The 15,048-nt window shown below is 50.5% G+C and overlaps 1 protein-coding gene across 1 annotated transcript in view; it reads left to right on the plus strand.

Annotated features, from left to right (window-relative positions):
* The first annotated feature begins 3,590 nt into the window (after window positions 1-3,590).
* SEZ6L (seizure related 6 homolog like) overlaps window positions 3,591-15,048 on the plus strand; it is a 176,784-nt gene continuing 165,326 nt past the window's right edge. Inside the window, exon 1 of the mRNA XM_049619574.1 lies at window positions 3,591-3,684. Within this exon, the coding sequence (XP_049475531.1) occupies window positions 3,591-3,684 (94 nt within the window). The remainder of the gene's footprint in view (window positions 3,685-15,048) is intronic.

Here is a 15,048-nt window from a genome sequence, read left to right on the forward strand (position 1 = left end):
CGATGGATGGATGGATCCATGGACGGAACGACGGATGGATGGATGGACGGATGGACGGATGGACAGATGGACGGATGGATGGACGGATGGATGGATGGAGGGATGGATGGATGGATGGATGGGTCAGTGGATGGATAGAGAGATGGATGGACAGATGGATGGATGGATGGATGGATGGATGGATGGGTCAGTGGATGGATGGATCCATGGATGGATGGGTCAGTGGATGGATGGATCCATGGATGGAACGATGGATGGATGGATGGATGGATGGATGGATGGAGGGATGGGTCAGTGGATGGATGGATCCATGGATGGAAGGATGGATGGATGGACGGATGGATGAATAGCAAAACAGTCCCAGAGAGGCTGATGATTCACCTAAGATTACACAGCAAGTCAGCAGAGGAGGGATCAGAATCGAGGACTCTAACCCACTTCTCTCTCACACACACAACACCAAAGCTTTGAGAATGAAACAGTGTTTTCCTTACAGTCTGGACAGAGCTCAATTATTTAGTGCATCAGCTCATGGGAACTTCTCTCTAACCCCATAAAATAAGTGTTATTGTATCCCCTCATGTCACAGGGATATTATATCCATTTGTATCAATCACCCCACACTATAAGTGTTATTTTTATCTCTTCTCCTCAGAAGAGGAAAACAAGGCTCAGAAAGGTTAAATAACTTGCCCTTCTTACCCAGCAAAAGAGGTGAGGCCAGGATCTTACCTTTTGTCTCCTGACCAATTTTAAGTGTATAAGAGCTGATTTATCTAATGGCAACATACAGATTTGTGGGCACACATCTCTACATGGAAGCTAGATTCTCCCCCTGGGCAGCTGTGGGTGGCAGAGAATCCACCGACACCAGAATGGACGGACACGCAAGGTGTCCTGTGGTCACAGAACACAAGCCTGACAAAAGGTAGACCAACTGTATGATTTTGAGCAAGTTACTATCTCCCTGAGCCTCAGTCTCCTCATCTGTAATATGGGTATCAAAATTGCCACAGCAGATGTTTTCATCCGCAAGCCGCTCTGGTCCCAGAATGCTATTCCCATCATGGTATTTCTTCTTGGAGGGGGGGGAGGGGAATCTTAAAGACAGAGAGAGAGAAAGAGAGAGAGGGAGAGAGAGAGACTTCCCACCATCATAATCTCAGATTGCAAGGTCCTATTCTGTCAGGACTTTTCTCCATGCCATGTTTCAGCAGGCAAGCAGAATGAGGAAATCCCTGTCTGTGTTATTCAATGGGTTAATGATTTACGATATCACTTCTTCTGTGTAAGATACCTGCATGCAACTAATGACCTTCTCAACACCCAATGCCTTTATCAAAAGAAGTAACCCCTGATGGTGGACTTTTAGTCATTGTGGCCCGTGGTAATGAGGGGGTATCAAAGCACCAGGGGACATCTACTGAACCATAGCATGGAGACAGCCATCAAACTCCTGAGGTAGGAGGAGTGCCAGCTCTGGACTCAGACCTGGCCTTGAATCTACCTTGTCCCATCGCTTCCTGGCCACGTGACCTCAGGTGGGTTGTGACCTTCTCTAGGACTCAGGTGCTTATCTGTCAAACGGAGACAAGCACGTCTCACTGTGAAGGATCGTTATGAAATTGAAATGAGCAACGCTGCACACTGTGGTATAGTACCTGGCAAGCAGGAGATGCTTATAAACACTGGTTTCTTGCCTCCAAGTGTGGAGTTGGCCTATCTCTTTGTTTCTCTCTTCCTCAGTTTCTCCTGTTCTGTTTTCCTCAGCTGCCTTCTTTATGTTTCCCTTCAAGGAGTATTATTGGATGCCTACTGCATGCTAGCACTGTGCAGGCCCTAAGTGTTTGGTGACGGGTGAGACAGGCAAGGCCACTCCTTACAGGGCTTTATGTCTAATATGGCAAAGAAATGGGGGGGGGGCTTCATCTTCCCCAAGGAAGAAGTCAGCTCTCATACACCCCCTGCCTCTTTATAAAAACCACCAGTAAATGCCAGAAATGGAAACTTCCTTGTGCCAAGGATCAGGTTTTACGGGGGACTCTGTCCTCCAAGCCTGATGCAGATCTGGATCTGCAGTGAGTACCCAGTAAAAAGCACTGAATGAATGAGTGAAAGGGGAAGCTTTGGGTGTGGGGGGTCTTTTGATCCCCTAGACCAGAGTGCTCCCTCTCCCTTCCAGTCCTCTCCGACCCTGTGCTCGCCTCCCCCACCCATTCTTTATAGGGACTCCCAGCCACCACTCAGCTAAAGACATATTCCTCCCGCTGCCTGCAACCTTCTCTCCATCTGCTCCCTCTGCCTGCTCAGGCTGCAATGTGGAGATAGTGTGGCAAGGTGGTGTGGGGGGAAGGCGAGAGAGGGCTTCTAAATTGGGGTGAGAGGCCGGAGAAGCTGGCTGGGCCGCAAAGGTAGCCCACACAGTCTGTCTTGAGCCTCTGGGAGTGCCTACAAGCCTGTGCCTCCATCTAGCCCTTGGCCAACGCCTGTCCCTAAGCATCCGCCTGTCTCCCCCCTCTGCTGTCCCCCACCACCTCTATTCGTGGACAAAAGACAAGATGCTGAGAGTCAGGGCTGGGCAAGAGCACAGCGTGGAGGGTGGGCCCCGAACTCCAGCTCAGATAGGGGAAGGGCCCACATACAGCAGAGCTAAGGGCCTGAGCTGAGAGGAAGCCCTGGCTAGCTCTGGCTCCCTGTTGACAATGGGGATGTGGACGATGGAACTCACATTAAAACAGATCAGTTTTAATTTATAGTCCCTGGTGAGGCTTCACAGGTGTAGGAACCCCCGCCCCCAACGCCAAGTATTGGATACACAATTTCGTGGCCATTTATGCTGTTCTAGGGAGATTAACAACTCTCATCAGATCCACAGAGTGGGACACTTTCTAGGTTACGGGACTCGCTTTGGAAACAAGGGAGACTGGCAGGGCAGAGGGCTGGTTGGGGCCCAGAGGAGCCTGCGAGGGACTGCGATGCGGCTGGGAGATCTGGGACTGGGGTCATTCCGGGAGGCTGAGCCATGGAAAGCTCTAGGCTGCTCGCAGGCTGAAGGCTGCGCTCGGTTTTGAGGCCTTCATCTCCCCGTCTGGAAAATGGTCAGGACGCTCTCCGGCCTCGCCTGGCCCGCGCTGGGCTGCCGCGAGCATCCGCTGGGAGGAAAGGCTCGGCCCACAGGACGCCAGGGGAATTGGCTTTAAACTTTGCGGGGCCGACGGCCGGCGGCTGGAAGCGGAGGCTGGCCCCGGGGCGCGGCGGCCCCTCTCCCTGCTGCCCGCCCGCCCCCTCCCTCCCTCCTCGCACTCGCTCGGCACAGACTCGGCCCCAGCCCCCTCCCTCCTCCCGCTCGCTCCCCGCTCGCTCACTCGCTCGCCGGCTCCTCCTCACTCGCCCGCCCGCGCCCGGCGCAGCTCGGCCAGAGCGATCGCGGGGCTGAGCGCGCGTCCGCCCGGGGGGCTCCGGCGGCTGCCCGGGCCCGCGGACCCCTGCCTCGCAGCGCCTGCCCTGCGCGCTCGCCGCCTCCCCGCTTCCAGGCTCCCGCGCCCGTCCGCCTGTCCGCAGCCCGCGGCCCCGCGCCCCCCGCAGCCACGATGCCCGCGGCCCGGCCGCCCGCCGCGGGACTCGGCGGGACCTCGCTGCTCCTCGCCCTGCTTCTGGGGAGCCCCGCGGCAGCTCTGGCGGGAGGTAAGCGCCCGGAGGGGCGGGGCGGGGGAGGGGGCAAAGTTGCGGCGTGTGCGGGGCGGCGGGGGGTCGTGGCCCACCCGGGCGACTCAAGCACCGCCCGCTGGGATGGGGAGCGGGGGCGGCCACCCAAATTCGGGTCTAGGAACCGCGTCCCCTCGGCCCGGGCTGCTGGGAGTGTGGAGGCGGGGATGTGTCTGAAGGACTCCGGCGCTTCCCGGCTGCGGGCTCCCTTTCGGTCTTCCCGGCTGTGGGGCTGACTCCCTTTTGCAGCCCCAGAGAATCTCCTTGGAGTGGGGTCGCCTCCAAACCCCAGATGCCCGGAGCACTCTGCAACCGCACCCGGGGCTGAGAGCCAGATAATTCTCACCCTTTCGGGGAGAGGACGAGAAGGGGGGGGGGGGCAGCTGACCCGCCCTGCAACTGAGGACTAGACTCGAACAGTGCGTCTGGAGGGGCGGGGGGGTGCGTCCTAATGCCGAGCCCTCCCACTCTAGGACCCTTTTGGTTCAGGCTGCCTCGCGGGACTGGGTCCCTGGACCGATCCCAGCCAAGTGTCTGGCAGCCGAACTTGGGTGTGGCTTTCGCCTGGAGGCCGGTGGAGGGCCCTCAGGGTTCTCAGAACTTGCGGGGGAGGAAGAGATAGCAGGTCACAGTCGGGAACCTGAGCGGACACTCCCCTCCCCCACCCCCAACAGCCTAGCGTCTCTTAACACTGTTATGAATTGGAGGGGTGGGTACTAGTTTCGCCCACCACGTGCTTGCCGGTTGGGAAGGGGGGGGGGGTCCAAGTTTAGGGGAGGATCGCTGCTCCTCCTTCCCAGACCCGGAGCCGCACCCTCTTCTCCACCCCGCTGAAGTCCCCCAGGAAAAGTTGTGTGTTGGGGGGTTGGGCGCTTCATTCACACAGAGCCAAGCGGGAGAGCTTTGAGGATTTAATCAGTTCGGTAGGAGACCCAAAAGTGGAGGGTAGCATTGGTAGGTAGACCACCGGACCTAGCCTTTTGAAAGGTCCAACTCCGGCTCCCAGAAACTCACGTGGGAAAAAGCAGGCAGTTGCAGGGTCTGCCCAGACTGAAGACTGTCGGGGGCGCACACCCACCCCACCTGGGTCCTCATTTCTGTTTGGATGGTCTTGACCTGGAGTTGGGGCCCAGGCGGTGCCCTTTCACCCTGGGGCGTTCTGGACCCCTGGCGTGCACACCTGCTTTCAGCACCAAAGGCCGCGGACAGCTCTCAGCTCCGTGGGCCCTAGTTCCGGGTCCCATTCCTTTCAACTCTTACCCACAGCCTGGAGTGCCCTCCTCAGCATAAATCAGGCATTTTATCCCCACCCCCCTTCTTTTTAAATGTGGAGCCCCGGAGTGCACAGCGAAGGAAATAATTCATCACCTTTTGTTTAACAAAGCATATCATTAAAGAACCCCCCTTTTATGAAGCAATAATATTCACAATTTACACCAGGTCTGGACAATTTCTCTGGGAAAGATGGGGGAAGAGAATCGGTTTAAATAAATCATTTCCACCACAACATACTCTTCCTTAATTAGCTGTCTTTCCACAATGGCTTGGTGGCCTTGAACAGAGTCCACATCTCCCTCTCTCATTCCTCCCCCCCCTTTTGAATCTGTGTTGTGACTAACACACAGAAAGAACCCAAAGCTACCCAATGTCTTGCTGGCTTTTCTAAAGTGATTCTACCTCTGAGGACCACACTCCAATACACCACCCTCCAGGAAAAATGCCTTAATGGCAACTCTTGAATTGTCAACCAAGACAAGGATTTCATATCCTGCTTCTTTCACTGGCTTCAAATACAAAATGTGCGTGTGTTAATTTTTAAGACATTTCATATTGTTTTCCCAACTGTTCAACACTATAGCTAGCCAGCATATATTTTTAATTAACTTCAGGTCACCGCCAAATTAAAGTCAACTGATGCACTACTTCGGAAGGCTCATTAATAACTGAGCTTCTGACTCTTAGACTCTTAAGTCTTAAGGAAAGAGTGAGGATAGCCAATGAACACTGCCAATTCTGATGGTGCTTTTGGAAACAATTGACCTTCCACAATAAATTCTATTTTTAACATGGAGCCCAACTTCCCACTAATATTGGAAGGAGAGCCGAACATCTAATACCTTGTTGCAAACTAGTCCTGTTTGCCTGTGGAGTTGAGGGGGGTTTGTAAATACTTGAAAAGGACTTGTTGCTACATTCTTATGCAGGTCACGTGATTCTCTGGACCATTTTGCTGTAAGGCATGAATAAGTATAAAGTATAACTTGTTTTTGAAGAGGCTTCTTATTGTCTAAAATATGCACATGGGGAATAATTGTAGCTCCGTGCTAAGACTGCAGAGCGTGAGTGTAATTTCTTTTCTTTTTCTCTTGAATTAATAAAGCAAATTCAATATTGCTCAATAAGACTCAAATTTGCTGCCTCCTCTAGTCTCTAATGTGCGTTGTTGTTAAATTCACTTAACAACTATTTTCATTATGGATTGCCATTCTTTTCCACGGAGTTTTGGCTGCTTCTGCCAGGGGCCACCTTATCTAAGCTTGAGGGATTCTTCTTGTGTTCGCAAGGTTTCATTAGACATTAGGACAATAATGTTATAGTCAGTCCTCCCTTTTCCAAGACAGAAGGATGTTTCCTGATCAGAGTGGCTTGTTTTGTGGTTTTGCTCACAAGTACATTCCGGCTATTCACAAAGCTATTCCAAAGGGCTCAATTTACTGGTCCCTGTTTGGTCCAGTGGTGTGCTTCAGACCTCCACTAGGGGCGCTCAAAGCTGTAGTTGGTGACCTAGGGCAGTTCTGACCTTTGTAACCAGCAGGTGCGTGCAATACCAAAGGTCGGCAGGGCAGAGCGGAGCTCTAAAGATGGTCTCGCCACCGCCTCCACCCCCCCCCCCCCCCTTTGCTGCTTCCTACAATTGATTCCTATTTCTCAGAGAGAAAGTATTGATTGACACTTGACATGCAGTGGAAACAGAGGAAGGAAAGAATGCAAAGGCAGGAGAATGCTCCAAGAAAAGCAACCTCAGAATGCAGAGTCCTGCTGTCCTTTTCTCTACCAGCTTGTGGTTTCCTTCATGGAGCCAAATTGCAAAACACCAAAGAGGCCATGACAAGGCCATGGGGGGTTCTGGGGAGTATGAGCTGGGCACTGGTATTAGATTTATAGGGTTCTGGAAAAGAGATATGCTGGCCTCTAAAACCTGGGTCCAGGTCCAGGTCCAGGTCCGGTGTTCATGAATGTGCGACCTTCCACAGCACTGTCTTCTCTGAGCATCCATTTTACCATCTGTGGAATGGGGGCAGGGCTGCAGGATTGATGGTCCTGGTCTGGAAGGATGTTTGCAATGATTCCGTAACACTTCCTTGTTAAAGCACCTGGCATGTAGTAGGTGCTCAAGTAACATTTCCTCTGTTTTTCTCCTGCTTTTCAAAAAGCAAATTGCCCCTATTAGTAGGCACCAAGGGAGCGAATCCCTGAAATTGGTGAAGCAGATGTTGGCATAAATATCTGGGTGACTGAGGCCCAAGTAAAAAGGGCGGATGTGGGAGATGGTGCCTGCATCCTTCCTTCCCAAGGCCTCCTACTGTAAATCTTTGAACCCCAATATTACCATCAGGAAGCAGAGTCCGTGGCACCAGACATGTAGAATGGCAGTCTAACGGTTGGAAAGGAGATACAAGGAGAGAATCTTCTGGAAAAGACATTTACTTGTTCATTCATTTAACATTTACTGAGCACTTCCTATGCATGTGGCAGGCCCCCCGTAGGGTGCAGGAGAGACAGAGTAATATGTTGGGGTCCCTGTCCCAGTAATGACCGCTTAGCAAGAGAGATCAGAAGTAACCCACTGGCATCCATGCCCTGTGATCTGCGCCTCGGGAGGGGGCATATCAGAGTGCTGTGGGATCTCACGGGCGAGTGTGGTACACTCTCGCCTGGTGGGCTTCCCTGAGCAGGTAGCATTTGAGCTGGCCCCGGAGGGGTGTGACAGGTGTCAGCAGACAGGGGTGATTGTTCTCCAGTGGGATAGTAAAAGACTGTGAAGAAAGCTTCACTTTCGGAGCACATCACGCACGCACGGGAAAAACCAGAGGGAAGTGAGTGAGTGGGAGGGGCAGGCAGGTGGGCACACAGCCTGACACCTTTCTAAAAGAAATCGTCAGACCTGTGCCTCCGTGCTCTCCCCGGGACGTCGTGGGCTCAGCGCATGAAGCCTGGAACAAAGGCCTGTGAGGCGCTGTGTTCGCTGTTGTCCGCTAGAGGTTAGCAAGCCTCTCTGAAGACAGCGGGTCCCAGTAGCCCAGTAGAGCCGCCCCAGCACTGGGTAAACACTGCCTCACTAGATTTGCATATTTGCATAATCCTCTGGTTACTGTGGCTCCTCGGAAGCAGCCTTTTGGTGTCGGGTGAAGGGAGGGGGTGGGGAGAGAAGGGGCTGGTTCTAGGGGAGGGTACAGTGATGATGAGTCAGGTGGAGGTCAGTGGACATGCCTGATGTCATTTACAACATGGCTGGGGCCACGTCTTAACAATGAAAACAGTATTCACTGAGTGTTGATTTGGTTCCAAGCCCTGTGATAAGTGGTTTATTTAGGTTGGTTCAGAGAAGCCTCACGACAGCCCCAATAGATGCAGTTATCATACCCATTTTATAGATTGGGAAGTGGAGGCACAGAGAGGTTAAGCTGTGTGTCGAGAGTCAACAAGCCAAGAAGTGGTTGTAGTCTTGCATCATTTTCTTTCAACTTTTTAAAATGTTAATTTATTTTGATAGAGAGAGACAGTGCGAGGGTGGGGACGGGCAGAGAGAGAGCGGAAGACAGACAATCCCAAGCAGGCTCTCACCGTCAGTACAGAGCCCAACGTGGGGCTCGAACTCACAAACCACGAGATCATGACCTGAGCCGAAATCAAGAGTCGGATGCTTAACCGACTGAGCCACCCGGCGCCCCTGGCATCAATTTTTTAACGCCATGCCTCGCCATTGCCTCGTATTCCGCATTCCCCACGCTCGTGTGCAGATTTCGCTGATGTATGACAGGGGCCAATAAATATTTGTCAGATGCGTGTTGGAGGCGTATCCTCTGCCCACCACTGTTCCTGGTACAGGGTAAGCACTCAAGTAAAACTAGTCAAATTGAAGGGAGTCATAAAGCGAAACAGGTTACAATGTATGTGTGGGCAATTCGTTCATAATCATCGTCTCCACTGATTACTGAATATACATCAGGCACTTGCATAGGTTGTTTTATTTAATCTTCCCAATTTCTGTCCACTTTAGTGATGAGGAAACCAAGGCTTAGGAAGCTATTAGTTCAGGAAGCTCAAGGTCATCAGCTAGGAAGTGGCAGAGGTAAGATTTGAATCCAGATACTGTGATTACTGAGCATATGAGCTTGAGTGTCGGGCACAGCGCCTTCCAAGCTGGGTCCTGCTGTGTTTCCCAATGAAATGTGTGTACAAGGTGACTTCACTGTTAGTGTGCCATCGGGCTGGGTGGGTCTGAACCCCAGGTCATCAAACTCCAAAACTTGCCGGGATAGTGACCAAAATGGACTAGGATTTTCCTAAGCCCCTAACATCTCTGAGACAAAGGAAGGAAGGGAGGAGAGAGGGGAGGAGGGAAGGAGGAAGAAAGGAAAGCAGGATAGAAAGAAGGAAGGGAAGAAGGAAGGGAGGGAGGGGAAGGGGAAGAGGAAGAGAAAAAAGGAAAAAGAAAGAGAGAGCTTAAAGATTATTCTTCTCAACCAAGAAGACTTCACAAAAGAAGGTGAGCGATACAGCTCCTTCATTGGTTGGCTTTGGAATTCTGGCTGTTTGTAATTTCCCCTGTTCCCAAACCACCCCACCATTAATGGAGAACCCAGAGTATAGAAAATGGGTTTCTGTAAGCTCCTAAATTCAGGAACCTAAACTTAATCATCTTTTGGCTGCGAGTCTCAGTTTTCCCATCTGTAAAATGGATCACAATAACCACAGCTACATATGCAAAGCTGGCCTCACAGGGCTGGGATGAGACATGGGAGTTAAGGGCTTTATGCATACCAGGGAGTTAAGCTTCAGGGCGGTGGGTGCTGGCATGGAAGGCCCAAGCCCCCAAGCACCCCCATGCGTGTTTTGTCCTGGGCTGGTTATGAAAGAATGACAAAAGAGTGGCACTGCAGTTTGCCAGTGTGGGTCCACTCTGGGCTAGAGGACTGGCCATGTGCTTACCCTATATATTCACTCCTTTGGTCCTGCCCCAACCCTATCAGGTGACATTACTAAGTAGGTATTACAGGTGAGGAAACGGAGTCTTGGGAAGGTACAGCCCTTGCTCAAGGTGTTATGAACAATGAAGGTTACAGTCAGGGCTCAAACCCAGGTTCATTCTAGATGCTAGGGTATGAGGTATCACCTAGCAATGGACAAATGGAGAGACGATGCAAGCCCAGAAATTAGGGCAGTTTGCACTGGACGCCAGGTGGGGAGATGCTTCCTCATCCAGTGGCAAATGCCACATGTCTCAAGTCAGCTCTCCAAGAGGAGAAACAGTTCATCCCAACCTTCCATACTCCCTCTGATGCTCCTGGTCGAAGCATCTTTCTTGTCTCACTCATGCAGTTCCTTCAAGCTGGACTGTCCCCCTAGGAGCCTGCATAGCTGAAGATTAAATTCCCAGCTGGCTGATTTTAGCAGCATGACCTTGAGCTATGCACGTCAGCGCTCTGAACCTAGTTTGGCCTAATACATAAAATCAGGGTCCTGTCTCCCTTGCAGGATGGTTACAAATAGTCAAAATGGGTAGCTATGTATAGCCCGTAGCAAGTACTCAATAAAATTTCCCATTGTTGCTACCAATATTCACCTGGTGAACTTCTACTCATCCTTCAAAACCCAGTCCCTAATTGTCTTTGCCAGTCTCCTGTCTGTGCCAGTTATGAATCACCCTCTGCTCCCCCATCCCATTTTATCCCTCTATTATAGATAACTCATACACTCATGATGCATGAGTTACCACTTAACATGCCTCCCTCAAAAACATCAACCGAAGCTTACTCATCCATATGACTCTTAGCCTGTCTGTAACCCAGCATAAGGCTCAACCCATTTGTAAAGCTACACTATACTGCCTTTCATCTCAATATTAGTGGCAGGGAGGTAGAAGCAATCTGAAGATCTGCATGTGATTCCTCAACCTTTCTCCTATATCCGTGTGGCCGTGGACAGCTGGTCAGGAGACTTGATTCCTCATCTGAAAACCGGAAATAGCAGTAGTGTCCTACCTCAGGGAATTGCTGTGAGGAAGATCAGTGAGCCAATGGATGTGAAATCGCCAAAGAAGTCTACAAAAAAGAAGATGAGGAAGACGAATTCGATGAGGGAGGAAAGAGACACACTTTGTGAAAAACAACCACCGCGACCGACCTTTGTGCAAACACACAGCCACAAGATGGGCCATTCGGTGGGTCCCTGCTGAAGCCGTGTTTCCTTCCAAGGGGCGTATTGGCTGCAATTACTTACCCTGTGGCTTAGCTCATTTCGGGACAGAGACTTTCTGGGCACGACACTGGGTGTTGTGGAGTCTGCCTTCTCTTGGGTCCCCTGGCAGCAGCAAAGACAGCAAATGCCCAGCTGAAAACTAGCAAAGTGAATGAAAACCTGTGCTTTAGAGTCAGAACAACCTGAGTTTCAGGCTGTTGCTTTCCATTAGGTGTGTGACCTTGGACAAGCAGCTGGGTCGCCCAGAGCCATCGTTGGACCACATGTAGGGGTGCCGGTCTACGCTCTCGCATTCTCCAGAGATGGTGTGATGAATGGGGACTGGGAATTGACATGCTCTGCAGAAAAAGTTAACAAGGCACCCCCTTCCTGGGCTCTGTCATATTAAATCAGATTGTAGCAGATTTCAGGCTCTCGACCTGCCTCGATCTGTTCCCTGATAGATTCATTTTACTGAGGAAAGAGACCCAAAGACAAGAAGGGACTTAACTTGCTCAAGGTCCCACTGCAAGTGAGCGGCAGAGCCAGGACTCAACTCAAACCTCTGACTCCTGTTTTCTGACTTCCTTTCTGAAATGACGTTTCCCCTCCTTTAAGAACAGTGGGATGTTCTCTCCTAGTGTGTGTGCTGAGAGCCAAGCAGAGGTGGCAAGGGGAGCCTTAAAGTCTCTGTCTCCATTAAACCAATGGCATCCATTATCCAAATCGGATATTTACATCATGTGTCCGCGGCAGACTGACTGCATAAAAGAAACGTTAGCAGAAACTGAAATCAGGCCGTGGCTCCCTCCCATGCTGACTTGGCATCTGAAGCTTTGAGGCACTAGCAGACCAGCTCACACCTGGGAATGGTGCCATCCGAGCAGATGGCTTGAGTCAAGCAAGCAAGAGTAAATCGTGGAAGCTCAGGGAGGCTCAGGTCCCAGGCCAGGTGCCCCCCTCCCCTGCTGGTCTTCCATGCTCTCACCATGGGTCGTAGGGAGTGGCTCATTGAGAAATCCAGTGGGGGTGGTGGGGGGTGTGGAGAGCCAGGGAAGAGTTGATTGAGGCATGGATGATGTGGTCAGGGCCAGCCTTGGGCAAGTAGCTGGACACTAAGAGATGATCTAAAGGCTGGAAGTTAGAGTAAGATGGGTGGATACAGTCCAATACATGGAGCCCGGAGCTTAGGACAAGTCCTGTAGGGCAGAGGGGTGAGTATGAACCAATGGGTGATGGTTTCCTTGTCTGGTCTCATCCATTTCCAGTTTGGGTGTAGGCACATGCCAAGCTCAGTGTCATGAGTTAGTGAGTTGGGATGCCGAAATGGGGCATTGACTCAGGACCAAGAGCCCAGCAAGGCAGTATAGTGTGGTAAAGAGCACTTATTCTGAAGTGACAGATATTGGCTCCAACCTAATTGTGTGATCTTAGACAAGTCACTTAACCCAGATGATTGGGGTTGGGAGGGGGGAGTGATAACAATTATAGTAATGATTTGTTGAATCTTAGCTGATTTCCAGATTCTCACATCAGTGCTGGCTTCCAAGAGAGGAACCATTATTTCTTTTGGCTGTGCAGAACAAAGGCTCATTCAGGGTAGACAAGAATAAGAAGGCATGCCCTAAGGGTACCCCAAATACTGAGCCAAGAATACTCCAGGGATGGGCTCCTTTCTCCATTTCTCTCTTCCACGGCATCTGCTTCTGTCTACATAGGTTGCTTCTGGCTGTCTCTCTATCGCCTACCTCCTTCTGCTCACTCACAGCAATCTTTCTCATCACCTCTGCTTACACATGGGCTATAATGGCTTCTCTGGGTCAAACTCTACATGTACACCATCTTATATGGTAGCCACTGGCCACACGTGGCTATTTGGTTTTAAATTTGAATTAAAATTTAATTTAATTAGAATTGGAGTTCCTCAGTCCCACTAACCACATTTCAAGTACACGTTGGTCATGGGTGGCTAGTGGCTGCCATATTGGAGAACGTAGACAGAGAACATTCCCATTGTGGTAGAAAGTTCTACTGGACAGTCTTGCTCTAGATCATGGCAGTCCAGACATACCATCTGACACTCAGCTTCTTCATGTTTCCCTGTTCAGATTCTTGAGGAGTATGGCTTGTCCGGCTCGAACAATAGATTGGCTGTTGAGTTCAATCCAGTCGTCTGTGGCTGGTGGGGTGAGTTTGCCATGGGGTGTAACACAGGGCTCATCAGGTATGTATTTGGGTAGAGCAATCACCACTAGTGACATTTCATGCTCTTGCTCTGCTGGTCTCCACAGTTGCTTTCTCAACCCTTCTAATTGCCAGGATGTGGCTCTGGAAACTCTTTGGCCAGTACATCCATATTTATATAGCTGTGGCCTCACTGATAAACATATCTAAGAGCTGGGGAAGATCACACTGTGTCTGCTGACTCGTCTCCCTCACTGGGCAGTGAGGTCCTTGGGGTCCAGAGTTGTCTCTTATTGTCTCTGTATTCTTAGCTGTTTTGTTGAAGGGATGAATGAATGGATGAATGAATGAATGAATGAATGAATGAAAGGAATTCATTCTTTGGCCATGAATGACCCCAATTTGGGAGGCATAGGGCACAAAAGCATTTGCAGAAAATGCCCTTCCCACCATTTGGGTAAACTCAAGAAAAGAATTTGAGATGGGCATTTATGAGAGGGGTCCTCATAAACTGTTACAATTGGGCGTTTCAAAGGGTCCATTCTCTGCACATCAGGCTGGGGTGGAAAGTGAAGAGAAGCTTCAAGATAGGGCCCCAGGAGCCTGCCCCCTCCTTGTGAAAATGTTCATCTGGAATGAGAACAATGCAGTTAGGAGCAATGGTGGAGGTGAGTGGGGAAACAGAATGCATTTTTTCCCAAACATGTGGTTCTATGCATGGTTTTAGTAATGCAGCTGTTATATAACGTTGTGATTTCTTCAAAGCTTTAATATTATGGAGACAGAGGGAGGAGGTGTTTAATGTTTAAAAGAATGTACTCAGAGTACACTTTCTGGGAGTGGTGGACTCAACAGTGGCCTAGGCCGGAGACGGGTCGGAACTTGGATCCCAGCCCTGGCGTTTCTGTGCTGTGTGACCCTGGAGAAAATGGTCTAATCAACTCAGCCTCAGTTTCCATCTGCAAAGCAGGAATATGATGCTTCCTCTGCCTCCCCCATAGGGTGGGTTGTGAGATTGCAATGCCTATGTCACCTCCCTGCTCATCTCCAGCAGTGTCTGTGAATGGTCCCCCAGCCCCTGGAGTTGAGCAGTATACAACCTATGCAGCAGTATGTGGCAGTCCTGGATGTGGAAGTGCACCACTAAAGTGTAAAGTCATTACAGCAAAAGGAGAGGGACAGAGCTCTCCTGACTCCTCATTCTCTACAGGCTTCTGATCAGACCTCTTCCTCCATGGCCCCTGTAAGGCAGGTTTACCAAGTTGTAAAGCTAATTAGGGGCCAACCACCTTGGAAATTAATGCAAACTGCGTGGAATCAGTCCTAGCCCTACTTTTCCAGGGCTTCAGGAAGGCAAATTTGCCTAATTTATGGCATTAATAAAAAATGATGTGCTCGGGCTAATTTGCATACTTTTACTTCAATCAGGGTTAAAAGCCACACTTTGTTGTTTCTAAAGAAAGCCTCAGACTTCTCTTGTTATTCCAAAGGTGTAAACTTAGGCAAGTTACTTAACTTTCCAGGCCTCAGTCTCTCGGCTGTGAAATGACAATGATCCATGGACCCACATCACTGGATGTCGTGAGGACTCGAGGGTTGTAAATGGGTAGAATAGTGGTTGGTGCCCGCTAGGAGTCCAATACTTACAATAGCATAGATAATATCAGATCATACTTATGGTATCATCATCATCATTCA

Source organism: Panthera uncia (genome assembly GCF_023721935.1).
Source record: "Panthera uncia isolate 11264 chromosome D3 unlocalized genomic scaffold, Puncia_PCG_1.0 HiC_scaffold_8, whole genome shotgun sequence".
NCBI lineage: Eukaryota > Metazoa > Chordata > Mammalia > Carnivora > Felidae > Panthera > Panthera uncia.